At 43.9% G+C, this 27,273-nt stretch overlaps 1 protein-coding gene across 1 annotated transcript; it reads right to left on the bottom strand.

Annotated features, from left to right (window-relative positions):
• Nucleotides 1-263: 263 nt before the first annotated feature.
• On the bottom strand, nt 264-26,237 carry Hpr1 (THO complex 1-like protein Hpr1). The gene is made up of 19 exons (XM_077639932.1): nt 26,054-26,237; nt 25,802-25,884; nt 25,607-25,664; nt 25,184-25,250; nt 24,137-24,258; nt 22,759-22,807; nt 22,133-22,228; nt 21,406-21,523; nt 20,281-20,389; nt 18,286-18,423; nt 17,382-17,482; nt 15,966-16,032; nt 14,822-14,872; nt 13,939-14,036; nt 12,079-12,144; nt 9,742-9,891; nt 6,635-6,794; nt 5,039-5,153; nt 264-620 (listed from the first exon to the last, which is right to left on the bottom strand). Exons 1-19 carry the CDS (start codon nt 26,108-26,110, stop codon nt 295-297), a joined length of 2,031 nt encoding a protein of 676 aa, XP_077496058.1. The 5' UTR covers nt 26,111-26,237; the 3' UTR covers nt 264-294.
• Nucleotides 26,238-27,273: the final 1,036 nt, after the last annotated feature.

Raw genomic sequence — 27,273 nt, 5'->3', positions numbered from 1 at the left:
TACCGCTACCGTTTACCACTACGTCGCGCAGATTAGTTCCGACATGCAATGTGTGTGTCCGCAGCTGGCAGACACCTGGCGTCCTCAGGGTGATCTGCTAATGCGCACTGAGGGCGCACGGCAACAGTGAACGCCTTCAGTGCATGCCATGTTAAATGTCTCAAATAAATAAAAATAAAACTTTTTGTTTATCAAGCTCTGTGCGGGGTGTGCATTCGCCGTGCGTCGTCGCTGCCTGGTGGCCCGACGTCGACACAATGCTACAAATACCACGTCTTTTCTTTTCTCCTTTTATTACGGCGCCTGAGCATTGAGTAAAAGGGGCGCCAGCCTGTTCCTCAGCCCGACCCTGGCGGCCAGCTGGAGCAGCGTGGCGCGTGTCGCCTGCTCGGGCTCCTGCTCGAACCACACAAGCAGCGCTTGGTGGGCCTGCTTTACCGCATCACCACCGTGTTCAGAGGCCAGGTACAGGATCTCGTCCTCACCGAAGCTCAGCAATGGCGCCAGCTTTGGCCAGTCCGCGCCGATAGCCGCCGCCAGAGCTGGAAGCTGGTCCTTCTTCAGCGTGTCCTTGGCCGACGCCGGCGCACCACCAGCCGCCGCCACACCCGACGACAAAGCTGCGTTTTGAAAGTGACGGCTGTTAGAATGTTTTTCGGTTCAGAGGCAATGTCGCAACATTGCACTATGCTAGTCAACAGTGCGCCATGCTAACTGGCCGCCGTGGAGTGACGTCACTGCAACGTGCCATGCTGAGAGGCCCGAACACAGCGACGGCACAAGTGACATTATAGTGGCCTCACGTGCACTACCACAGAACAACACAAAGAATAATTAGTAAACAATATTATGTTCACCATAGCAAACTGTTGCAGGATTTCACGTTGTCCTGTGGACTTTTTCACTTGTCCCCCTGACAACTGACGCAAAAATACCGCTTAGCTGAACTCTTTGTAATTGTTAAGGTGACCTCATATCAAAGCTGCCTGCCCTCATTATGCCGCACATGCAATTTTTTTAAGTGGTGCATGTGACCGTACTGTTGTGTGTTGCTTTCAAGTGAAACTTGTCAAAGTGGTCCCTGAGACAACATTACATGTGGCTGGCAAGCACTAGCATATGAGTTTATCACTATATGCATGCCTTACTTATCTCTAAATATAATCACTTTTATTATCTTCCACTGATGAGCACGACAAATGAAAAAATGAAAAGATACCTCCTGTGCTCCTTGGCTTGGGTAACTGTTGGCTTCCGTCATGTATGTCATAACGAGCCCCTCTTTTCCATTCTGATGTCTGCTCTATAGTTAACGAGGGCATCGATTCTGGCAGTCTTGATGCCCTAGGTAGCACAAGAAGGCTCTAGCACAGCTTCCGCCCTCAAAATTCGACCACGTTCCTATGCGGCACTCGCAGTAATACAGGACATACTACGTCTGCCGCTATGGACGAGGGTGGCGCTGGTGAACACTCTCATGGTTAGGTGACACACGACATAAATACCCCCGAAAGCAGCAGATTGGGCAGCCCTCGTCGTAGTTCAGTTGGCAGAGCACTGGACGGGAAATTCAGAGGCCATGGGTTCGGATCACAACGGCGTCACGTGTTGTTTTTTCTTCTGTTTTCTGATCAACTGTCTCTAAATATAATAACTTTATTAATTTCCCATTGATGAACACCACAAATTAAAAAAAAAGGGCATCCCCTATGCTCCTTGGCTTCAGTGACTGTTGGCTTCTGTAATGTACTGTAGGGTGAAAATGCAACAGTGGAAAACAAACTTTATTAAGGAAAGGGCCCGCTCCCTGTCCCTAGTTTACAACAACTAATTTGTAATGGTTTCTAGCAACTCCAATACGCTATGTATTGGAGTTATGCAGCGATGGCATAGAGGTAGAGCATTGCTCGCGTGCAAGAGGACTGGGGTTCAAATCCCGGTGCTGCGCAATTCTCTACTGGGTTAAAAAAAGAAAGAACACGTGTCGATGAAATTGCATAACCAGCCCTGGGGTGCTGCCTGATCTCGGCGACCAGAACCAACAACGCAATCCATCACCGGAGCAGGATTTGGTCCCCCTGGTGTAGTACTTGGCCACAGCCTTCTATGAACAAACCAATTAGTATCCCAGTTAAACCAGCGAGTCCAAGCATTTTTCACCTGGCATTTACAGCAGTGAACAGTCTTCCAATGAATTCCAATCCAATCAAATCTCAGCCCATTAGCAGTTCACCTCCAGATGGCTGTATGCCAAAGTGTGCTGCAGATACACGGCAAAATAATTTGCCCTCATTTCATTTACGACAGACTTGGCATGCAGTTTATGTTAGTAGTTGGCACTAATCCAGTGAAAATGCACAACTGCCAACATCAAGCTAAACTAAAGTATGTAAACAAATATAACGCTAATTTTTTTCTTTTCCGCTATTCCTCACGATAGCTGCAGCGAGCTTCACCACCATACATTCAGAGCGCAGAGGAGAAGCCAACTTCTCAATGGCGCGCAGAGGGTGGCCCGAATGTGAAAAGATGAAGCAGGGCATCGAGAAAGAGTAGAGGGAAGTAGGCAAAGGAAAATAATATTAACTCTAGACGGAAAGCTGCGCATTCGTCCCATGCATTCCAGTGGGCAACGAATGAGCGCGGCCATGGTTCAACTGTTTTGTCACATGACTGCACGTTCTTGTCTTGCAGAACTAATCTCCTGCTGGCTGTTCAGCTGCAAGCAGCATGCAAACACTGCAGTGTTGTGTTTGCAACATTTCACATGGTATGCAGGGCCTACTGAAATCACGTATCCTCCATAAGGCTGATATACAAATACAAATATTTGAGTAATCTCTGCATTGAATGCTCTGTGCACTCAGATCTAGCCGTGTATCAGTCAAGTGCGTAAGCCTGAACAGCATTTAAGCAGTCAAAGCATCTCAGATTATCACTGCCTGTTGCATAAAACAAGGACAATATCAAAAGAAGGTTTTTGGTGGCTACCTAAGTAATGAATCCAACTTACTGCTTACACTATGTAAACTAATTGTAACATGTCAATGGTGACAATAGCTGAAATACTGCAGCGAGCCACATGCATATTTTACTTTGCGTTCGCAGAAAAAGCAGTGTGTTTTTTTGCTAGCGAAGGACAAGCCCACAATGTGGTCATTTATTCACAGCGGCGATTTGGACTTTTTTCTGACCGAGCATGCATTTGCACACCAGCACTATATTTACACTACTGAAAAGGAAATGCACGGAGCAGTCATGTGAATCCTGTTCTTGTGGAGAAATTGTGGAGAAGGTTTCGAAATGTTGGCGTTAGAACTCGGTACCTCTACATGCTTGCGTTTTCCCTGTGTAAAAGTTCTCGGCAAGCCATTAGGTTTAAACGCTGGTGCTAGGTTACAAAAGAGAATGAGCGAATTGGCACGCGCCTCGAATAAGTTTGATACACTGACAGTTGCTTTGTGCTCAGCCACTTGTTCAGTAACTGCCTCTCAATAATGCACACATAAAAACATTGCTCAGCATATGTGTTCTAATGGCTCTCTCTCATGGGAATGCCAGTCAAGGCTGTTCCAGAAAGTATCTGTTACACTGAAGTTACCTTCCTCAGAACTGTGCTTCGGTTAGCTTTATAGTCTTTTTCTAAGAGGAAATTTCTAAGAAGAAATGTTTAAGAAGAAATATTTTAAGAATGAAGATGCAGCATTGTGCACATTCGCGCTCATAAGTGACTGGGAACATAACCATGAAAAATGCTGCACTGAAAACAAAAAAATTTCAAACTGAAAATATCAGTGCCTCCTCAAACATTGTGGTGATTATGCACCTAATACAGTTAGAAATCTAATTTTTAGATATTTTAGGTATAAGAATATGCTTCAAAATTTTTTAAAGTCATGTAACAATCACAGATACTCATTTTCTGCATGATATTTTCAGTAGAGAGCATGTAAATTCTGGCTGTTTTGAAAAAAAAATCAAGGTGTTCTCGCCACAGCAAGAGTTGTATGACGTCAGCACGCTGGCGTGGACCACTTCTCGGGGCAACGCGTTGCCCCCCTGGGAAGAAAAGCAAGAAATTGTGGGCACAGGATTGGCCAGCACAATACATGAAGCAGTGGTGGCACGGCTGCAACGGCAGCCACTACGGGGTTTTTTTTGAACCTTCTGAGTTGATAACCATATCACAATCCTTTAGAGTCGTGTCGCTCCGGTACAAAAAAAAAATTTTTCATAATACCAAGCAGAAGTATTTAAAAAGATCAAAAACCAGGAACGCAAACCGAAACTGGGTTTTGACCAAAAGATGACATCGTGATAGACCATCCTATGACATGACGGATGCTGTTGCAAAACCTACTGTGTGCATGTTGACTGGCTAAACTGGCGACTGTAAGTGAGAGCTTGGGACATTATCTGTCTGAAATGACCAAGAGCAAGCTCGGAATTTTGTCCTTCAGCGAACATGGAGCGTATAGAGACAGCCATGCGTCCAGTAACATCACAAGCGCAAGGTTGCCCGTAGAAATCTCCCCAATTCAGGCCACAAAATGGGAAATTTTTAAATTAACTTGCGCTGCAACAAAACAAGTCTCTGCTGCGAAACTTGGCACAAAGGACCAGAAAACTGTGGAGAACGTATCGCGAAAGTTTCAGTAAAATCAGAGGAAGCAGAAAAAAAATTCCAGAGTTCCCCTTCAACACGTTAGAGGCTTTTCTATGTCCAATGACTGGTTTTATGCAGTTTAACACCCCAAGGAGACTCGGGCTATGAGAGATGCCATAGTGGAGGGTTTTGGATAATTTCTAACAGTTGGGGGTCTTTAATGTGCACTGACATCGCACAGAACATGGGCATCTAGAATTCTGCCTCCATCAAAATGCAACCCCGTAGCCGGGATTTAATCCACTTCTTTTGGGCCAGCAGCTGAGCACCATAACCAGTGAGCCACCGCTGCTCACAAGGGCACAACAGGGGCTGTGGTGGCACAGGAATTTCTGAGAAGTGTTGCAAGTCGACCACTTGGCCGCCACACACCTGCCTCGCCAGCTGCCTCCTTAGTCTCATCGTGGTTCTTGAGCAGCTCGTCCTCACTGTCTCCGTAGTCAGCCATGTCTGTCTTCTCGTCGGACGCCTGAGATGCCGCCGTGTTCTGAAATGAGCACAGGCAGATGGAGTCATTGCAAGGTGTTACAGGCACTCTGCGCGTGCAGAACGGTTCTAGAGAATATTAGAGATTCTCGAAATTCTCGAGAAACGTGTTGTGTTTACAACATAAATAAAAAAGCAGCAGACAGCGATGTACAAATTTTTCGCGCATTGTACTAGGCTATTACATTTCCTGGCTGCTGCATTTATTTCTTTCCTGTGATCTTGTGAAAACGTAATGGTGGAGTTGCACTGTAAAGGCTGCACAAAACTTACTTTACACCGTTGCTGTGATGACCTGAATAGTTGCAACTAAAGGGACATTAAGGACAAATTCAATTTGGTCCATATCAATAAATCACTGCATTAAAACGACCAAGTTGGTAGTTTCGCCGAAAATAGAGTTTTTATGAGCTCGAAAAGGCTGAAAAATGAGATACAGATGTCGCTGCTGCTGGCCATTTTGCGATGGAACATAGAGTTGTCAAGAAGGTCTTTTTCCATGGACCCCTGAGGACAGGCTACACAGTCATCCACTTCCAAACGGTGATCACAAAGTTCTTTCTAGTGTAGTGTAGAGGTCATGAGTTTGAATCGAGGGTGGGAAAATCCTTGAATCCAATTTTCTTGGAAACAAATGTTTCTTCTGATGCTGATTAATCAGCAAGTCACCCAAAAGAGCCAGAAAATAAATTTTTACTAAGAACAAAAATTTAATGCAGTTGTCTTCAGTGCACTTTTAAAGGACTATAGGCACCAAATTTTTGCTTGAGTGTTTGCTTCGTCCAAATGATGTATTAGGAATTAGTATACGTGGATCACCAAGTGCTATTCTAATTGCAATTCTCATGCTATATCGGTTCCTGTTTAATGAATTAAACGATGGCTTAAATGTGCAATGTGTGTTTAGGCCATGTGAGGCACTATAAAACAGCAATACAGTCACTGATACTTAGTTTTAATTCACTACAACACTTAAGCCAGTGTGCTCTAAGAGCTGGAATGATACCAAACAACATATCAGCAGTTAGGTGGCAGTTTTTTCATGCCTCATGTGACAGCCATCATTCAGTTGGTGAAACTGAAACCAAAACACGTGAGAAAAGAAATTCAATTACAAATTATTTAGTGGTCAAGGGGAAGTAATACGTTGTAATCTAAGTATTCTAATGTCTTATGCATCGTTACAGAGAAGAAAACAAGCAACTGAAATGAGGTGCCTGTATTTTTGTTAGTGATTTATTAAAAAAAACAAAATGAAAATGGAAGGAAAAGGTTTGCTAGTTGCAGCATCTGCTACTGAAGGTGGGTGTCTAATCGACCTTAAAACAATTTGGCAAATATAGAACATTAAATGAGCGCACTTTTCTCTAAAAAAAAAAAAAAAAGATGTCGAAACGTGCATACATATAATGAATATGAAATTTTGTGTAAGAGATGTTCGATACATGAAACTGCCTCCGGTGTGGAAAGCAACAAACAGACCTGTGTGCTGAGGGGCAGCTCCTTCGCCAGCCGCATAACCATGGACTCCAGGTAAAGGGGAAGGCTCTTGATGGGTTGGTTGCTGCTGGTGAAGAAGTGGGGCGACTTCTGTGACAGCAGACGCAGCGACCGCCACCCAGAGTTGCTCTGGTACATGCTCCTGGAACGAAACAGCCGGCTTTAACATGCAAGTGCAAGAGGCTGCGTTTGGTCCGATACTTGGGGGGAATCCCCCAAGGTGGAGAAGGTTTGTAACGTGGGAGTAATCACTCATTAACATCCACGTTTAGTTAGCATCTAGTGTTTATTTAAAAGGACACGGAAGACAAACTCAGGTTGGCCTTTATTAAGAGTACATCATCGCTTTCCAAAGACATACACACTAATTTCACTGAAAACGGAGGTTTGGTAAGCTAGGAAAGGTAAAAAAAATGAAATGCTGGTGTTGCCAGCACTGGCTGTTGTTGCAAATAAACTCCGGAGAATTCAAGATATTTTTACGAAGCTCCCCAAGGCTAGGCTACAGCGCCATTCTCTTCAATACAGTCATCATGGAGTCCTTTGCAGTGGTGACATCACAAGCATGAACAGACAGCAGTAGGAAAGTTCCTAAACCTAATTTTCTCTGTAATAAACATGTCTCTCGCTGCTGGACAAACATCAACATACACAGAAAGAGCCACGGAATTAATTTTTATTAGGAACAAAAAAATTGTATCCCTTTAAACAACTTTTCCCTCCAAAAGTAACGAGTGCATTCATACAAAGCGGCTTCCTGCGCTAAGAATTGGCGCGAATCGAAATGTGCGATATTCACTGCCTAGTAGCAAGACGACTGCAATTCTCCCAATACTGTATAAAATCGTGTAAGGGCCGCACTTTCTTTAAAAATTCAGATGTGAATTTTGAATGCGCAGCCCATACAGAAATTCAATAAAAATGTATAAGCATACTTTTTTCTCAATTATTCAGTACGACATAGGGGGTGCAGCCCTTACAAGAGATTATATGGTATACCTTTGCAATGAGCATGAGTTTCATATTTTTTCTATAATATTGTGACTCTTTCAGTACTTCCAGTCAGTACTGTATATTTACCTTTGTAATTTGCACACCTTTAGCTTATTAGCTCGGTTCATAAGAAAAGACTTTTACTAGCACAGTTTATGTTCCATGCTGTACCAGACGACCAGCATGCATGCAGGTGCACGCAATGCAGGCTTCCGACGATCGGTGCGGCCGCGTCACCATGTGCAGTTGCAAACAATATTTTTTACAAAAACGACCATTCAAAATTGAAGGGGGTCGACATATACTCGGCACCGACCTATACGCAGGGCTTAACACAGTTTTGCCTGAGCCATGGGTAGTACGAGCCCCGTGGCAGTGCCAGTCACCATTAGGGCACATGGAGCTTCATGTGCAAAAAAAGAAAGGCATTAATTCATTTGTGAATTGCTTCCAGTAAAAAAAGAAGTAAAATTGCGTGCCGTTTACTCGGCTCTCTTGTGCTGGCAGTCACATTCCAAGACAAACAGTTCCGAGAGCAAACCTCCCGTAACCTCCAGCGCGTGCCTGAATCGAAAACTAACGAGCCGTTTACTCTTCGGTTTGCCGTTGGCCAGGCAAGCTACACGCGAGGCTGCCGTTTTATCACCTTTTAATGGCCTTCCTCCATTTGCCTTTGCGTGCTGGCTCTGTGATTGTGCCGTTGTGCATTTATTGCTACATAACGTGGGATGAAGTGTAAGAGAATGTGTCCACTTAAATTTGGAGTCACCATCTCTTTAATGAGATTGGTGTGCACGCGGGGGGGGGGGGGGGGGGGGGGAATCGACATATAGGCAACAATATACGGTATATATATTGTGCGTTATGATCTCTGTAGAATTTTTGAGGACATGTTCGTGAAGTCTTTACGAAATTTGTGCACCCCCTTTTTTGAAGCACTAGGTAATTTAAAGAAACTGTGAAAATTATGTAAATAAAAATATTATATGTCGGGACCATTGTTTATAACCTTCAGATTTTACTCCAAAGCTGACAGCCTGCAAGACGCACTTTCAAAACACCTGAGCGCAGGCAACTTCTCTCCACATTTTAATTTGGATTTATTGAAATTTAGACAAAATACAATTGTCTAGGTGAAGAGGGCTAAAGATGACACATGTGGTCACCTGACTAGGCCCTAGACACCCTGCACCTATACAGCCAAATTTTCGACAGAATTTAAATACAATATGACAGACAACGTAGAGACATAACATGAAGACCGCAAGATTTCACATACAGCAATAAAGATAGGTATGTAAATAACACCATTGCTACAAACAATGTAATTAAAAAATTATAATAACCACAAATACCTTCACTTAACAATGATATTCCAGAAGTGGATCCCCCAAACAACAACAGCAAATATGCGGACACTGCACTGCCTACAAGCACGAGCTGGTTTAAACATGATTCAAGAAGAAAATCTTTGCCTGTTTTCGGAAAGCAGGTAAAGAGGAACAGGTTTCCATGACATTTTTTTTTTTATTCGAAAATGAAACTGAGCACAATTCAATATGTACAATAATAACTGGACCCATAGCCAGGGGCTAGTTTCGGGTCCAGCACATTAATCAGATCGGGATAGAGGCTTTACAGGTTACGAATTTGCCAACTGAATAATTGTGCTCCATTGTTGGTCCTAAATTCGTTTTTAATAAAAGTGGTTTTCCTAAATTTGTAATGCGGCTCATGTTTTGTATATTTCGAAATGAATAGTTGCGAATCACTTTTAAAATCTGAAAAAGCAGCTTCTGATAATCGCAGCTTATACAATGATTCAATGTCCAAGATTCGATTCTTCCTAAATATAATTAAGGTGAGTAACATCCTGATAAGTTTTCAATAAAGTGCACACTTTTTTTGTCTGTAATAAACAGAGGCTTTACATATTTGACCTAGTAGTGGTGCCTTATACAAGCAAGCAGTAATGTAGCCGTGAGTGAACAGTACTGAAATAGAGTTGGTGCCTTAAATAATGGGTAATTAACCCTGCCGGCTACCCGTTTGATGAGTTGGCACATATCCGGAATGAGCCAGAGAGAGGCGCCTACTTGGCTCGGCTCTTGGCTGCGGCCGCAGGGTCAGCTTGGTCGGCGCCAATGTCGAAGAACTTCTCCAGGCTGGGCACAAAGTCCCGCCGAGGCGACGAGCAGGCTTCCCAGTTGTCTGGGCACAGGTTCCACAGCCGGTTCATCTCCGCACTGCATTCAATGCCCGAAAATGGGAAATTTGTCCAATAAACAGAACCACAGGCATAACAGCTACAAGAAAAGTTTAGTGCCGTAAAAAAGTTTTTCGACTTCTTTAGGAGCTGCCCCCAACCCCCGTCTAATGGGTATGGGCAAAGTGAATGACTTCCATTACAACAGGGATGAGAGCCCTTTTAAGCACTTAATAGGACTTCTATCAGTCCCACTAACATAGGTACACAATGGAGGAAAGAAGGGGCGCTATAAATTTCCTTTGTATTTAGAAAAAGGCCGTGATTTTGCTCCCCAAAGGATAACGCCCAGAGCATGGCCGAAAGTTTGGAATGCAGAAAAGGAGATTTAAATCTTGTGCTGAACCCAAATCATCATATCCTGAGTGTTTGAACAAATTTGGGGACACAGTTTACACCCCAGGTATCAGTGGGACTTGTACACTTGAGAGCATGTTTCAATGCAAGCCCTGCATAAATTAAAAACACTGCAACTGCTGAGCCAAGCACACCTGGCTTCACTGTAAAGCATCTTCATGCTTGAGCACATAAATGAAACCTAAAACTGTCTGGAACATACGTGACTGTGGCTGTTACTACTAAGCTGCAGAAATCACCCTTCATTATTCTTTTACTGTAGAAATAAACATCTGCTAATTTTTTATTACAATTTATTAAAATTTGCGTCCACATGCCTTTTAGTACAACTCGATGCCTGATCAAAAACGTTTAAAAATTTCTGCGCAGCCGCATTTCCTACTAAATTGCCAAAGCATGAATAGTGACTGTGCTGGGGCACTGTGCACTTTTACCCCTAATTTTCTCTGGAAAGTAACTTGGAATAAAATGCCCATGCCCATATCAACCCGATTTCACTTGTACGAAATGCTGGCTCTCAATGGAGCAACACATATCAAGCCAAAAAACGCCCTTTTAGTAAATCAGAGTGATATGCCTGCATGATAGCATATAAGAATGGACAAGAAAGCTATGGTGAACTAGCTCAAACATAACACTAGCAATCCTGCAACAGATGGGACAATTTCAGAGCCCCTTATATTTTATCGACCTGTCTTTAGAGTGCCGCTTTTAATCAATGAAAGAAAACTGCGAAATCGTGGTGTTAAATTTCACAATGGGGGGAACACTACCCCGACAGTGCTATTAGGACTAAGAGCATTCCAAATTAGAAAGAGTTCAGAGAGCTGCAGCTGGATTTAAATGCTCCAAGTATGCAGGAGAACCAATTCGATTACTCCAATGCTACATTCACATAACCTGCAGTTATAAGAAACAAAGAGAAAAAAATAGCAAAGTTGTTATTTGAAATAAGGACACTCACATGCAGCATTCCGGAGGTGCTGGGTTCGACGCCCAGTGGTGTACCGGTTCGCCACTGGTTGTCTAATAGATATGACTTGCCCTGGCCTTGTGCTCACCTCTTCTGGGGTGAAATGCTTGGAAAAGGGCCTTTGCCCAACCTCACCACTCCTCAGCAGACAACCAATCCTTGATTGACTGAAATGCACTTTGTGTGGTAAAGCCCACTGTGGCCCTTTCTTACACAAGGTAGGGTCAGAGACCCATTTTCCGAGCATTTCACCCCAGAAAAGCAGAGAACCTGGCTACAGGAAGGCTTGTACCCACTGCGTCACTGGTGTGGCTATCCGGCGACACTGGGGAGCATGTGCGGTGATGCTCAAACCACTAGTTCACCGCAATTCTACCGTACACTGCACACACCAACTTCTTACACTCTTCTCCCCCCCCAATGTTATAGATCAGCAAAACAGGTCTCCCATAAGCATTGTTCCATGTACAGATGCTGATGCATCTTTGAGCTTCCTTCATGTGTGCCACAAACATAGTTGAATTGGTCTGACAGTTAAACCCCCCTGCCCAAATGAAAATGGAGAGAATAATTTCAAATAGAACTTTACCAGCTGCATAGCTAAGCTGGAAAGATTCTAAAGGGTGTTTCCAGCTGGAAACAAACAATTTTACAGCTGGAAACCATTCCAGGCGGACATGATTTACAGTTCATTATTTTTTATCTGGGCATAATGAACCCAAACTAGGCGTTGACAGAATAATTAAATAAATAAGTAAACAAACTAATAAACAAGCAAGCAAGCAAGCAAAGCACTAGAAGCACTTTCAAGCAGTACACAACAAGGAGGCCACATACTCGCCAAGGACAACCTTCTTGCTTGCCATTGCAGCCTTCACCTCGTCCCCGAGCCTCCTCTTGGGCCTGCATAGTGTGGGAGGAGACATCATTTCCATCAAAACCTGCTGTGCCGTGCAAATTTCCAAGACAAATGAAGCACCAAATTCTGCTACCGATTGCACTGCGCGACGCTTAAACACTTGGGTGCCACTGAAATCAGCAAACATCACTCGCTGATGCTTCAATGCAGACTGTGCCAGGGGATAGGACACACATGGAATAAAGGAATGAAATTTCTGTTCTTTGGAGTGGTGCATGAGACATCAGTAAACAAGTCAACAAACTTATGCTAGACAAATTTATTCTCCCATGTAGCTCTGTTTTCAGTTTCAACAGCTGACCAGTGGCTATGATGTCACAGTCGAGTTGAGGTCACATCGGGCAGAAAAAAAAGCCGCAATATCATAGATGCTTGTTCATTTGTTTCGTTCACTCCGAGTGTCCTGAACTCCAGTGCAACGTCATAGCCACCATTTGACCAATGCAACCAAAACTGAAACAACACAAGAGAAGAAATACAATTGTAATTTATTTAACGGTGTATGCAAATTCTTTAAGGCAATCCATACACTAATGACTTGTAAACCATTAAAAAAAATTATATATATATATATATATATGGAACCAAACATTTTGCCGGCTTACTCCTGTGAGGACTGTTGATCTACCATTTCCACTGACCTTATTATGCACCACTTGCAGCGAACTTGTTTTCACAAATATTTAATTTTACGCTTCATCAGACTACAAGTAAATGAGAATGCAAGCAGCTGTCGCACTAACGTCTGGGTCTGCAGCGCTTTAAACACATGCCTGAGGTCTGTGAAGCCCTGACTAGAGTCACTAAATAAAAATAAACATTATTATTTAGTGACTCTAGCCCTGATTATACGATGAAGCCACCCCCCTCTTTCATATTTCATGGCTAAATGATAAGACCCGATGAAACTGCGAGTGCTTACTCAAGGCCAGCCTAGAAAATGAATCCCATCATCCAGAGACACGTACCCTTCAGGAGTAGCTGGCTAAAAATGCAGCGTTGCAACACAACAGCACAGAGCATCAATGAAGTAAGCAAACCGAAATGGCACAGTACTTCTGGAAGCAAATAAAATTCCTGGTCACTATCAGCCTCACATCCTACTGTTCCTTGCCGCGGCAATACCCAATGTGCACCAGCTAGCCCCTAGCCCCCTCCCCTCCCCCAAGTTCTTCAACCAACTGCACAGTTACGCATATTCATGGTTGAAAAACATCATCCCCAAGTGCCCAACCCAGGAGTATAATAACACTACTGCTATGCTCAGATAAGAAAAAGAGTAAAAACTGTTTGGACATTTACTACTATGGTAATGGAAATTTCAGGGGTGGTGCAAACTGCCAATGCTAGTACGAGTGTTTACTAACCCTGGGTAGGGATGTTGCAGTTATGCCACTACACTTGCATTAAGCACCACGAGTAATCTGTAGACAATGCCTCTCGACATCATGAGTTGCAATCAGCTTGGCATGCTGTCATGATGTTATATGCAATGTCATTCCATTCTGACCAATCAGAGTGGCGCGCTGCACCTGGTGCGTCACAATGCCAATGAAACCGACACTGCATTAACAGCAACATAGACAACAGTTGTCATTGCAATAGGGTGTTCTTGATTAGGATATTCACTTTGCACAACCACAGTACCGCACAGTTGCACCTGTTCAAAATGTTTTCCTAGAAGATGTTAGAGAAAAGCAATGCGACCATGCGACTTAATGGTTGCATTCACAGTCAGGCAAAGATGGCAGCGGCACACTGCTCAGTATGGTGCACACCTCGTTTCCCGCGACGGCTCCACAGGCCGGGCTTCCTTGAAGTCGGGACACCCCTCGTTCTTCCAGGCATTCCATGACTCTTCGCGTTGAAGGATGTGCTGCATGGAGTGATCGCAAACGCAGTATAATGTGCAATGTTAAGCTGGCGACTCCACCAATGGCCATTGTCAAAGAACTGCCACTGCAACTTTCACACCTACATGGGCGTCTGTGGTGCTTCTAAGCTCACAATGTAGAAGACAGAGCAGCGGGCACGATGCAATGTGGCTTTTTTGTTTCCATCTGCACCCCAGTACTACGAACTAACTTGGTTATTGGTGTGCACAGGACAACTCCAGCTAGTAAAAGCCATGATACTCGAGATCTGGGCCAGACAGGAACGTGCTTAATGCGGAAACAAGTCAAAAATGCGTACAAGAAAGGGAGGCTGACGCGACGATGCTGGCGACAGTGGGAAGATATCAGGCTGCAATGAAGTTATCACCCGCTGTCTTGGAAGAGACGAATGCCTTTTCTAACAGGCAGAGTGACGGGTATGCTGCTGTATCCATCTCGTGTCCCTTGATGTAAAAAGCTTCTAGAGCTTTACATTCTTCTCTGCCCCTGCCTCTTCCAAGAATGCTCACCATATTAGACACTGCTGAAAATTGCTTCCAAGAATGTCAAACACTGCCAGTCTCGTTATGTGCATCTTCCTTTCTTGTCCTTTGCCTTCTTGACCGGTTCCCTCATCAAAAGACACAGAACATCCCCGCAGTGACACCATTATCTCACACAGTCACACGTATACCTGCTTTTAAACTATTACAGGAACAAAACAATGTTCCATGCATTTAAATAAAGTGCAAATGGCATTTTAAAGAGTTTCAGACCCAAGTGTTACCTTGATGCAGGCGGCAAACCCAGCTCCATCCGGTGGCGTTTCCTCCAGCAGCTGCCCATGAGGAGTAAAGAGAACGGGTACCCACCAGTCAGCAAGCTCTCGAAAAAAAAAACAAAGCCCACCTTTCTAGGCACCCAGACTAGTGCTAAAGCACACAAGAGCCTTCCCCTGCGTGTCAGTCCACCACACACTCCTCTGTAAAACTAATATGGCATCCAGTAGAACAACACTGCAGAGATTGCTGCTACTGCTGCTGGTCTACCTGGGAGGAAGACCACACTGCACTAGGCCATGGAGGCCTGCACCATCATGTGCCGTTGCAGGGAAGGCAGCTGTCAGCAGGACTATTCCAATCATGTAAAATGTGCACTCAGCAAATTTCTGGGAAGCTGGCTTCGCTTACTTTGGTTAGCTACACCATTAACTACCAGTTGTTATTTTTTCTTTACAAGGGTTTCCATCCACAAATTTGGTTCAAGATGCTTGGAATAATGACAACAGTTTGCTGCCCAATGGGGTCTAGAAATGGAAAGGCCCTCAAAGTGTTGGTTACTGGCTTTATCAAGCTATCCCAATAGTTCATCAAATTTGTTCCTTTGTAAAGTTTGCTCCAACTTTTCACAGTATGCTGTTCTCGTCAAGAAAACCGTGACACTGGAACTTGATTCCCAAGGCCATACTGAACCAAACTTGAAAATTCGATTTATAATGCTACCACCGCCTGCAAGCACCTAGTGCTCATTCAAAAATACAAAAGGTCACACTTATAGCTCAATGCATGGAACAGCACATTGTTAGCATATTTTTGTTTTTGTTTTATCTGCTACTAGCGCCTGGGATTCCATGATAGCCCATATTTTTTTTTCTAGTACCGCATAATGATATGTCTTGCTTACACCTTATTTTTTGTTCTCAAAATTTGCTGTATTCATCTTTTTGCACTCAATATTAACATGCAACACCCTTGCTTAATGACCAAACAATAAGCCAGTATATGAAATAACTAAGTAATGTGCAGCCCTTTTTCAAGCATTTAGTGACATGGTGACATTACATCACGTGCCACGCGCAGCGTGCTGAAAGACGCAGTTGCCTCACTGGTGGTGTGCCTCGTTATGTTAGATTCAAATGAGGAGGCGCCCACCTTGTACACCTGCACGAGGGTATTCTTCACCCATGCAGACTGCTCCTCCGTCAGAACGTAGGTCTCCCTGAAAAGGGGATGGAAGAGGAAAGGGCATTGGTGGTCAGAGCTGGATAACAACCATGGTCACTACTGCAAGGCACAAGACACAAAATAGCTGTAGAGGACCTGAATCAGCGCAACCAAAACACCAGGAGTTTCAAGAAAGCCTGCTTCCAATTCTTAAAATTAGGGTTTCTGAGGTAAAGAGAAGCTTTTTGCAACATAGTGTTGGCCCACATCAAGAAATAGGCAAACCATGTTAACTAGAAAGTAGCTCCACGAATTCTAATGGTTAATGTTTTAACTATTACTGATAGGTACCTGATTGCAATATATCTGTTTTTAGAATTTCAAAAATGCGATAACCCTCGCCACTGTGGCTCAACAAATTTGGGCCATTTCCTGCACCATTCGAAAACTGTACCTGCACGGACTGCAAAGCGACGTCCATCAAGCCACGCTACGGTGCTCCCCGCTCCTTGTCGCTTCATTGCTCCAGTGCAAGCAGGGAAAATTCTGTGCCCCGCCCACACTGTGATGTGCGCCCCACAAAATGCGACATGGCGCATGTGCCACGGAGTGTCAAAACTTTATGGCCATTGCTGTGCATTCCCCACAAGCACGCGGTTTTAAAATGGAGCAAGAAAATGGCACAAATTTGTTGAGCCACAGAGGCGAGGGTAATCACACTTTTTGAAATTCTAAAAACAGACATGGCCCGCTACGAGTCACTAATTGCAATCAGGTGCATATATTAACTATTACAATTTCTGTAACCGCATTACTAGTTGAAATGATCCGCCTGTTTTTTGATGTCTGCGAACACTAGTATTACTATACCACAGAAAGCTTCTCTTTACCTCAAAAACCCTATTTTGAAGAATTAGCTGCAGGCACTGCCGAAACACATGGTATGTGGTAAAATGAAACCTCAAAAACATCAAAGCATCCCACAGGGTGCACAACAATGCTACCTCACTGCCTAGGATGCATATTAATGTTTAGCTGTCTGGACCATGCTCTTATTTGAAGAGCAACAGCACATGGCAGTGTCTAGGTACCTTCACTTCATTTTCTACAGGATAAACTGAAAATGGCAGATCACAAGGTTTCACACCCCAAGGAGCACATAAACATTAAAAAATGGGCACCGCTCCAGTATTTTTAAAATGAAACACTCAGCCTATGTGCGACAGCCTTTGCTTGGGACCATTACGAGTGGTGACTAGTCTCAAGGCCTGGAAGAGTTTCAGTAGTCTGTCAGCACTGGAAATGTGGAGAATTTGTTACAGCACAAACATCTTTAGTTTGTGTCCTTGTAGAAGGAAGAGTACTAAACATAGTGGAAGAGAGATGAAGAGGAGGCCACTCAACAGTTTGAAGCGCACAGTAGACTGTAGGTACTGGAAGAGGATCAGAAACTGCACCAGGACGTAGCGGCGGAAGTTACTGTCACTCAGCTCCAGCTCCAGCAGCTGCAAGGGGGGGGACAGACATTTGGGTTGGATATGTGGGTTTTCAACAAATGCAGGCCAAATGCCTTGTTTTTCACTTATATCTCTGCTGCAAGAAGTTTTGGATTAGTACTAAGGGGGCCAAATATCCCCTCCAGGTGCTAATTACCATCCAGTGAGAATATATTTCCAAATTTTAAAACTTTTGTTAAAGACTATGCCAGGACTGCAGAGGAGAACTTCCCAACTTCCCCTATGATTAATTATTCAGGTACTCATAAGTCCACATCAAGACTCTACCCTGCTTTCAAGGCCTCAATTTCACTTCTTTTGACTGACCCATTGTCAGAAGAAGTAATTATGTGAACAAATCAGCGCATTTTAGGTGCTTTAAGCATCCATGCTTGCAACACATTTTGTATGCCTCGCCGGACATGTTTCTGCACAAGATTCTTAAGAGTTCAGAGCATTTTACTGCATCCACACTCTTTGACACAGCGCCTCGCAAACAAAGACCTGATGGCATTCAGGTCATGTCCACATTTTTGGTCCCAGCAATGCCTGAAGGGATACAGAGGTAACATGACAGTCCTCACAGGATTCGGTGAAAGGGGCCTCTAGCAAACCTTTAGGACCAGCTGAAACAAAAAGCCTCGGATACAATGCATGATCCTGAACGGAAAACCCATGGTCCGCAACTGGTAAAGCGCTGTACAGCAGAAATTAGACTGGCTAGCTGCTGCTCAGTCAAGACAGCAGAAGCCACAGGCTGCACTGCACACAGCAATGACATATCACAAAGACAAGCCGGCTCTCATACGCACCTTCTGGCTGGTTAGGTATTTGGCAAAGTACACCGACTTGCCAGACGAGTTGTTCGAGCTCTCTGGTAGTGCCCATTGGGCCGTCTTCACGTCGTCCAGTTTGAAGCTGCCAAACACCGACAGCACGTCACCCGAGTACTGCGTTCCAGAGACACCATCACAAAACACACCACAGAGCCACGAATACTAGTTGACACTTTTAAGCCTAACTTGAACTTCGTCTACAGCAGGGGATCTCAATTTTTTTAGCCCTGGGGAACCGCAAAGAGTTTTGCAAAAGTGCTGCGGAACCCCACGCGTCTTGGCTTCTGTTCCTTTCTGCCTGACATGCACAGCCTTTCAAAAAATGGACAAATTCAGTTAATACTGACTGACTGTAGATGTCAACAGTCTGCTGTAAGCAAGTACAGCACGATTAGTCTTGAAGTACTGTATTTACTCGAATGTAATACGAGTTTTTTTTTTCCAAATTTTTGTGTTTTAAAGTTTACCCTCAGTTTATAATCGAACACAGTGAGTTGACTGCCCTAAAGCACCGCCACGGTGCAGCCACTTTCAAGCAAGTGCAACTCGGTTTTGGTTTTCACAGTTTTGCGATGTTATGTTGGCAACGTGAGTACCAAGGAAGCCAAACCAAATCACAATCCACTCAAGGTCAAAACCGGTAACAATATGATTTCTTGTGTTTGTTGGTATTCCGTGCCTCTCACGTCATGTCCTTTACGAGTGGTGTCATTCACGGCACAGTTGTTTTTTCGACTGTTGCTGCTCACTGCAGTCCACGTGATGGCAACGTGTTAGTATGAAGCTTGTTTTCTTCACCTTTCATAAATCCTAGTGTTGGATTCAATTACCTTGTTGTTATTCGCGAGGAGGACAATAAGATCAATCAGGGTGGACTATCAGAGCAGGCTGTGATGACGACACACTGTCACATGACCTCTCTCAGCCAATCAGTGAATTTCGTGACACTGTACATTGGCGAGGTTTCTGCGTGACGGCAACTCAAATGCTATCGCAATAAAATGCCAGCAGCTTTCAGGGACAACCCACTCCTCATACATTAAGGTATCCGTGTACACATACCACAAATACGTTGATATGTTCGGTGCTGCTGAAAGTTGGCGACAGGAAAGGGCATTAAGTTTACGGTTTATGGTTTATGGGGGTTTAATGTCCCCAAGCGACTCAGGCTATGAGGGACACTGTAGTGAAGGGCTCCGGAAATTTCGACCACGTTGGGTTCTTTAACGCGCACTGACATCGCAGAGTGGAACGGCATTAAGGTAGATGAGGCAAGTAAAGCCTTAACAGCCTATGGCTGCTTGTTCAGTGTACTATTGGGACAAAAGTGGCATACTCCATGCAACGGGAGCCGGAGCAACGGAAAACTGCATCATAACGCCATCTACAGGCGGCCCCTGGGATCGAGACAGCCAATTGGAACCGTTCATTATCTGCAGGCATGTCGCTTGACTCATTTCAATGTTTCGTGCTTTAGATTGCGTTACGATACAGTTTTCCGTTGCTCCGGCTCCAGTTGCTGGAATATACCACTTTTGTCCCCGATGGTACATCCAAAGGAATCCTCCAAAGTGGAGCAGGTTTCAAAAAGGCAATAATTACCATTAACCTTAACCTTAGCCTAACCTTAGCCATTGGCTGTAAAGGAAACCTAAACAGTTTTTTCGAAATCTCTCGTTTACATTAAAAAATTCATCCTCGATGAGGATTGCAGGCTGTGGAGTAACCAGACTCTTCATCCAGAGGCTTGAGTGGTAGGAGCAGCTACCCACAAGTGCTCATAAGATATCTATGACCCATCAAAGTGCTTTGTGTCCAAGTGTCTGCACTAGTAGCAGGAAAAACCTAGCGCCAAGTGAAAAATCAAATTGGAAGAGACGCTTGAGACAATTTTCAAACGCCCCTCTCTGTACCTAGATATACAATAACCGATGCTTCAGCCGCACAAAATAGACAAGTGGCAGCACTTGCCGAGGTAAACTGCCGCCAGTGGACCTTGTTGTAGCAGAATGTTGGCTGCCGGAAGTAGTCTTGCAGGGACCAGAACTTGCGGTACAGGTTGTAGTCTACGGGCACCGCACTGAAACCACAAAAACCCACCATGGTCAAACAACAGAAATAAGCTTTAAGCTTCAAGGAAATTAGCTTTAGAAATGGTATAATGCCGACTGGCACTGAAATTCAGAAGTAATCAGAGTTCCCTAGCTCATAAAACTTTCACTAAACAGAAATGAAAGCTTACTTTAAACACTGTGTCTAGTACTCAAAACAAAAGTGATATTTTTGTTTAGCTTTTCATTATCTAAGATGATATTCAATTAAAGAAAAGATTAAAAAATGCCCATGATTGCTACACACCCAACTGTGTCTAATGAGTTATTAAGGAGGACAACTGTGTACAAACAGTGCATTTGTTCATTACTAAATCAAATGACTCTTTTGCCACAAAGGACAGGCACATTTCTAATCTCGTCATGTTCATGTCCATACATACATCACATCGTTTTGAGGGGCCTCTTCTAAGCCCTGCCCATGGCTGCAGAGTTCGATATAGCTGGCACTCATAACTGCAGTCACTAACCAACTCTCTAACGGATCAATCACTGTTATCAGCACCAATTAAAAACAGAAAAGAAGACAAATTCAAAGTAGCATTCGTGCATTATGTCTCTTATGTAGTGATGCAACTGCACCAACGTTCTGTACTGCTGCTGTACTGCCTACAAGATGGCAGCACATGCCTCCTTTGGTTGCACCCGTGTTCTATTGCCACCCCTTACATTATTATTACTACTAGTATTATTATTATTACTAATTTATTGAAACTGCAAGAGTTTAGCATAGTAGAGACAAATAATTGAGGACAAAGTGTACACAAAACATTAACATAACTGAATATATCTGAGGTCACTCGCTACATTCAAAGTCACATGCAAGTCAAATGCGGCACAGCGTAAAAAAAGGCAGGGCTACAAGAAACGAGAGACTACACAGAACGTGTGCCTTCATCAACTGCATACCCAAAGCACTTTTCAATTTTGCCAAGTCCACAGTGATGCATGAGCTTTAAAAATGTCAGTTTGGAACCTGACTCACCTGGAAGGTCCGTCTTTTGTGTCCTCGCGAAACGAACCTTCGTCTGAGAGACCCTTGTAGTCCTCCGAGCTGAATAGTGTGATGTTCTCGGCATTGAACTCGCTGGCTATGTTCAAACCTGGGGAGAAACACCCACGACAACAACAGCCTTGTCAGTAAGAACTTCGGAGGATTGTCACAGATTTCCTTTCACTCATAACCAGAAAAGCCGCACAAGGTGGCAGCTGCATGCTCGCCGGCATTGCTTGCATGCCAGTTGAGAACACGAACAGTTCCAAAATCACTCAAACATAACTTGAATCATGTTAGACTCACTCTTGACCAGTCGCAGACACATGCACACGTGTTATGAGTCTCCCAAGATGGGCATCTTCCCTCTTCCCATTCCATGACATCACAAACTGATGATGATGATGGCCAAGATATCCTGGGTTTCTCAGTACCTTTTGAAAGCAATCCGGGTTTACTAAGGCTAAAAAGATTGAGAACCCCTGCCCTAAGGGACCAGCAGTTATTCGCGCTCCGCATTACATGCTTTGCCCTTGCCCATTTCCTCTTCTTGATGTCAGGCACTTCTAGCTCACTGCGAGGCTGCCCTACCGAGTCAGGTGTAAATCTTGCCGAAAAGATGCAGAGTGGAGATCATGCTCTGCCCGTGTCCAATTCTTCTTGATTTCGGCCAGGATTGTTGTCTGCAAGCTATTCGTAGTAAACACCACAAACTTACCCGAGCGTTCTGAAAGTGGGAACAGCTTGGCCAGAAAGACAAGGATCTTGCCACAGAACACCGTGTTTTGTGACCTGGACAACCTCCGAAGCAAGTCTGCAAGACACAAAAAGGCAGCAAATGTCAGCCGTTCTGGGCGCAGCTTAGTGGGGAGTGGCATTGGGCCTTGAGCCTCATTGACACATCGCTAATCGCAATGACAGCTAACTAAAAAAACAAACTTTTGCAAAGACTGTACTGGCCCCACCACCTCTGTTTCATTATACAGCCATTTTGCAGAATCCATTGCAAGGTGGCTGTTCTTCTCGGAGGTGAGAGATGGCACTGTTCGTATTATCTTCATGAAAACTTTTTTATTTTTATTCATCATCACTGTGGACAATGCGCATTTTCAATTAATTCTGACCGAAACAGGCAGGTACCTCCCTCAAACATAGCTTAATGAAAACTGACCCCCAGATGCCATCTTTAAGCAAAAACTAGCCAGCAAGTTTAGCTCAAAGAAACACACCTGTCTTCTCTCTGAGTACTGCCACAATCAGTAGAAATAGGAAATGGCTCAACCATCTACGCTAGTAAAAATGAACAATCTTTTCTCAATTGAAACAGCGCTGCAGCAGACGTACCATTGCAGGTTCTCAGCAGCTGGTTTTTGCAGCACTTGAAGAAGAGATCCTGCAAATTAAAAACAAAGGGAGCGCACATACAGATAGATATCTAAACAATGCAGCAGCAATGACAGCATTTGCATAAGTTTAACAAAAGGCAGGAGTGAGAGAAAGAGCAGTTAAAATCTGACACAGAATCGGATGACAGCCATGTTGCTGAGCCTCAAAGGCATCATGCTGTCACAGACTGGACTGATCTGACATGCTTCTGCTCATCACCGCTGCCACAGTAATGGAATTAGTTGCAGTTTTTAGAAGGCACTGAATGGGAACTGCGATTGGAAACACAGATCTCAATGCGGCCAATGGTCAGACGACCAATGATGGTGTATTTGTAATCATCCAGACATTATCTGTGAAATTTTGTCTTTCAACTAAAGAAAGCCTCTGTGATGACTTCCATTTTGATCCAGCAAAGTAATTTATCTGAGGTTTAAGTCATTCACCCTATGAAGCATAACCTTTCATAACTTGCGACACAATGTCCGCTAGGTACAACCCTTTAATACAAGGCACAATGTGCTCACAGAGATTGCCTCAATGTAGCCATATGCCTAAACCTTGCAGCAAAACGATAAGAAGTACAGGCATAGCCGTGACCATAGAAACAAGTATGCACGTGCAGTGAGAGAGAGGTGGAATTATGGTTTATGGGGTTTAACATACCAAAGTGACTCGAGCTATGAGGGACGCCTTAGCGAAGAGCTCTGAACAATTTTTATCACCTAGGGTTCTTTAATTCGCACTGACATCACACAGTACATGGGCCTCTAGCATTTCGCTTCCATTGAAACGTGACTGCCAAGGACAGGATAAAACCCGCGTTGTTTGGCTAAGCAGCCGCCGACCATAACCACCGAGCCACCACGGCAGATAAGAGGTGGAATTGGTCTAATGGAGTATGTGTGCAACCATTATTCCCCTTCTTCTGCAACTCTCTCTCTCTCTCTTTTTTTTTGCACAGACTACTGCAGGCTTTTTCTTCTGCTGCCATGCACCAATATACTGCAAAGGTGATAAATGGTATTTAATATTATTCATATTTATTATCAACATTATAATCAAAATGGTAACGATAAATTTTTAAGACTTGTCATACTGCCTCACATGTACGCATATTTATATTTTGCAAACGTGTACCATGAATTTTGTACCGTTATTATCATCATCAAACGTCCACTCGAAATTTTGGATTTTTTGTTTTGTATTGTATTATTTTTGAGTTTATTATTGATGTTTTCTGTTTTGTATTCTCTGAGCCCCTCCCCTCTCTAATGTACTCTGAGCCTTGACGGTAAAATAAATGAAACGAAACGAAATGAATTGTGCCTCCCACCTCCCTCCAAATGTCGACTTTGTCTTCAACCAGGCTGAAGAAGTCCTCACTCTCGTTGAGAGGCAGGCTGTCAAACACGTCACACAGCAGCAGCACGGGCAAGCTACCCGAGCACAGGTCAGCTGCACCAGGGACACTCCGTGCGCTCATCACAAAGTAAACAATGCAGCAACATGAATATGACACCAATTCTGCTCAAGAAATGCGTGTCCAGCTGGAAACCGCATCTAAACCACATTTCATCAGAAACCAGCCCACTGCTGTCCATTTTGTGTGGAAATGGAAAGAGTTATTCCAGAATGCCAGTTTATCATGCTAAACCAAAAATAATAAAAGGACACAAGTTAATAATAACACGACGTTTTTTAAATAAAACAATGATTCCAAAGTAATTGCTTATTGTGTTTGGAGACGCTTCACACTGCCCTTCAGGCTCTAAAACAACTTTCAAGTTCAGATAGCCAGCAGCACCACAATCATCTTCTGTGGAAACAATGTTCCAGAAAACAGCATATGAATCAGAATTCTGAAGGAGAAAAATGGCACTGCATACATTTCATAACCCTGGAACTATGCTTAAAAGAAATGCAGTAAACCAATAAATTTGCAGCAATGATATTCAAAAGTACAAATATGCCTCGCTAAAAGTCTTTCAAGGAAACAGATGCAAGGCAGTGAGAAAAGTAAGCCAGAAAGCTCGAACCCTATTTTGGTAACTATCTGTAATTCACCACAAGCACATCATTCTGCCACAGTTTTACAAGCGTCATATCAGATATTGGATGTCTAAATTACATTCACATGGACTCATGGCAAATGCTGCACGTATTTGGGCACAGTAACTACGACGCAATTTTAAACTAAAACTAAAACGTGAAACACACATAGGATACCTGACAGCTGACTGCAGCATAAAATATGTACAGTACATCTGACAGACACTTGTTCCAAAACTTGAGAGTAAATCACTACTTATTACAACTGCTCTGAGGCCCATTTTACAAGAATGATGATGCTCTTGCAGTAGCGATGAACAAGGGTCCTTACCTTGTCTAGCCAAAGTGATGGACAGGTCAATAAGGTCATTAGCTGTGTGTTTGTTCAGGCCCACACGCTGCAAATATGGCAGCAAGTTGAGAGAACATGAGTATGCGGCAAACATAAAAACGAGACCAAGCAATTGCTCTGTGTACTTGTCAGACTTTTCGTTCAAAATGCACAACTATCTTTTATCGTTTCCGTGCTTCATCAAAGAACTTGGGGAAATACACGCAGACAAGGCCGGCATCCATATCAGAGAGGAACAAAACAATTTGCACAGCCGTAAACAGTACCTTCGCAGCAATGAATCACAGTAGTCACAGTAGCAATAGGAAACTTTCAACTTATAGCTTGAATCTGTTAGACTTGAATTAGTACGGTGTGAGGTAGGAAAGCAATGATGATGGAGTGAAGAAAAGAGATACTTACCAGCAGCCTTGAAAGAACTTTTTTCGAGGCGAGATCGACAGCTTGTCGCAGAGTATCTCTGCACAAAACGAAGCAAAAGTAAGGCTGCGTTGAGTGCTTTGTTGCAGTTACACGCTACAGGGATATCTAAATTAAGTGCCGGCGGTTCGCCAGCTGGTAACCGAGTGTGGATGTTACCTAACTGATCGTACTTACAATTCGTGTATTGAAATCGAGCGAATCGCTTGCATGACATCTTCAATGACCAGCTCCCGCTCTAAAAAGCGCTTGATTAGTTTCTGAAAGAGAAATAAGCGCAAGATAACACTTCCACAGTGTGCGCGGATAATTTGATCAGGATTCGGGGGCATGAAAAGCATTGTAAAACAAGTCAGTGCGTTTTGAAGCAAAAAGTTAATTCGAAGTGGGCTCCGTGCAGTCAAAAACAAGCGACGCGGGCTCACTTACTTCAATCTTCCTAATTAGATGCGAAAACGGATTTGAGTCGGACCCAGAATCATCCATCCTTACGATGCTTGGGGAGCCACACACGCGCAAGAATGAAGTTAGGTTGACGGAATGACAAGTTTCTACTGAAAACACCCGAGCGCAACTCCGCCGGCTCCGCGCTCAGGGAGCATGAGACGTTTATATAGGGCTCGGCTTTATTCAAACGTCCAAACAAAGTTGGCCGCAGACTCTCAGCTGCTCTCAGCGCTGTCAAGCCGAGGCAAGCCGAAGCGCGCCATAGTCGCCCAAGCGCGCATGTTTTCGAAGTCGTTTGCAGTGCTACACAACTGGTGTTCCAGCAAGCTCTCGGACAAATAGTTCAGTGTTCACAGCTGCTGCACGCAAGAGAACTTACCGCTGCTATCAGGAGCACATTAGCGCATGAAAAGGGAAACGCGATGCATCAGGATATCAGCTAGCAGCGAACAGATGACTGCGCCAGGTAGGTGTTTTTTTTTTTAGATACCTTTATTTTGCACCTATTTCAGCCAAGTGGATCATTCGAGCTTTCGGTTCACAGTAAGCTTTCATGCTGGTACTGTCGAAAACATACCATTTGACGGCGTTCATAGGCGTTCTGGAAAACGCTTCTGGTTAACAGCCCCGCTAACACCTGCGTCCGTGCGCCTCTCGGCGCATGTTTCGCTTGCAAGGAGATGCTGGAATCTGGATACTTCATGGTGCAATGAATAAGCGTGCATGTGGTTGTTGTAGCAATTCGTGGGCGTGCAGTCCTCGTCACTACGATCCCAACGAACGAGTACGGTGCATTTACAACGCGTTATAGTCAGTTGTTGCATGGCGAGGATTGAACAGCATGGAGAACAACCTTGCAGAATAAAGAACGAATGTATGAGCTACTGTCGCGAGTTCTCTTTCTTATGCTTTTCCTGCGCATTGCTTTCCGATTGCTGCACAATTAACTCTATCCTGTAACAGTATGTGGAAAGCGTAAAAGCTAATGCTGACGACCACGGCTACCCAGTCGAACGAAACGGACGTTTCTACAGATATCTTGCTTGCAGTGCAGACGACATGCTGTACTTCAAATGAATGCAGCTAATTTGACAGTATGCAGGGTGTGCCAGCTAAATGTGGCCAACGTTTTAAAAACGACAGGCGAGCAAAACAAAGTGACTTGCTGGGAGGTGCAGTCTCCACGGTGTATTGGTAAATGG

The sequence above is a fragment of the Amblyomma americanum genome, chromosome 10, assembly GCF_052857255.1.
Source record: "Amblyomma americanum isolate KBUSLIRL-KWMA chromosome 10, ASM5285725v1, whole genome shotgun sequence".
Classification (NCBI taxonomy): Eukaryota; Metazoa; Arthropoda; class Arachnida; order Ixodida; family Ixodidae; genus Amblyomma; species Amblyomma americanum.
The sequence above is the reverse complement of the archived record's forward strand: the minus strand, read 5'-3'. Positions and strand labels throughout refer to the sequence as shown.

What these genes read in the sequence shown, in the direction of transcription:
- Hpr1 (XM_077639932.1), bottom strand. Translation starts at nt 26,110, where the DNA reads ATGGATGATTCTGGGTCCGACTCAAATCCGTTTTCGCATCTAATTAGG. An exon ending in TCGATTTCAATACACGAATT is followed by an intron (nt 25,665 to 25,801) that starts GTAAGTACGATC and finishes CGTTTTGTGCAG; the next exon opens with AGATACTCTGCGACAAGCTG. An exon ending in GCTGCTGAGAACCTGCAATG is followed by an intron (nt 22,229 to 22,758) that starts GTACGTCTGCTG and finishes TGTGTCTTGCAG; the next exon opens with ACTTGCTTCGGAGGTTGTCC.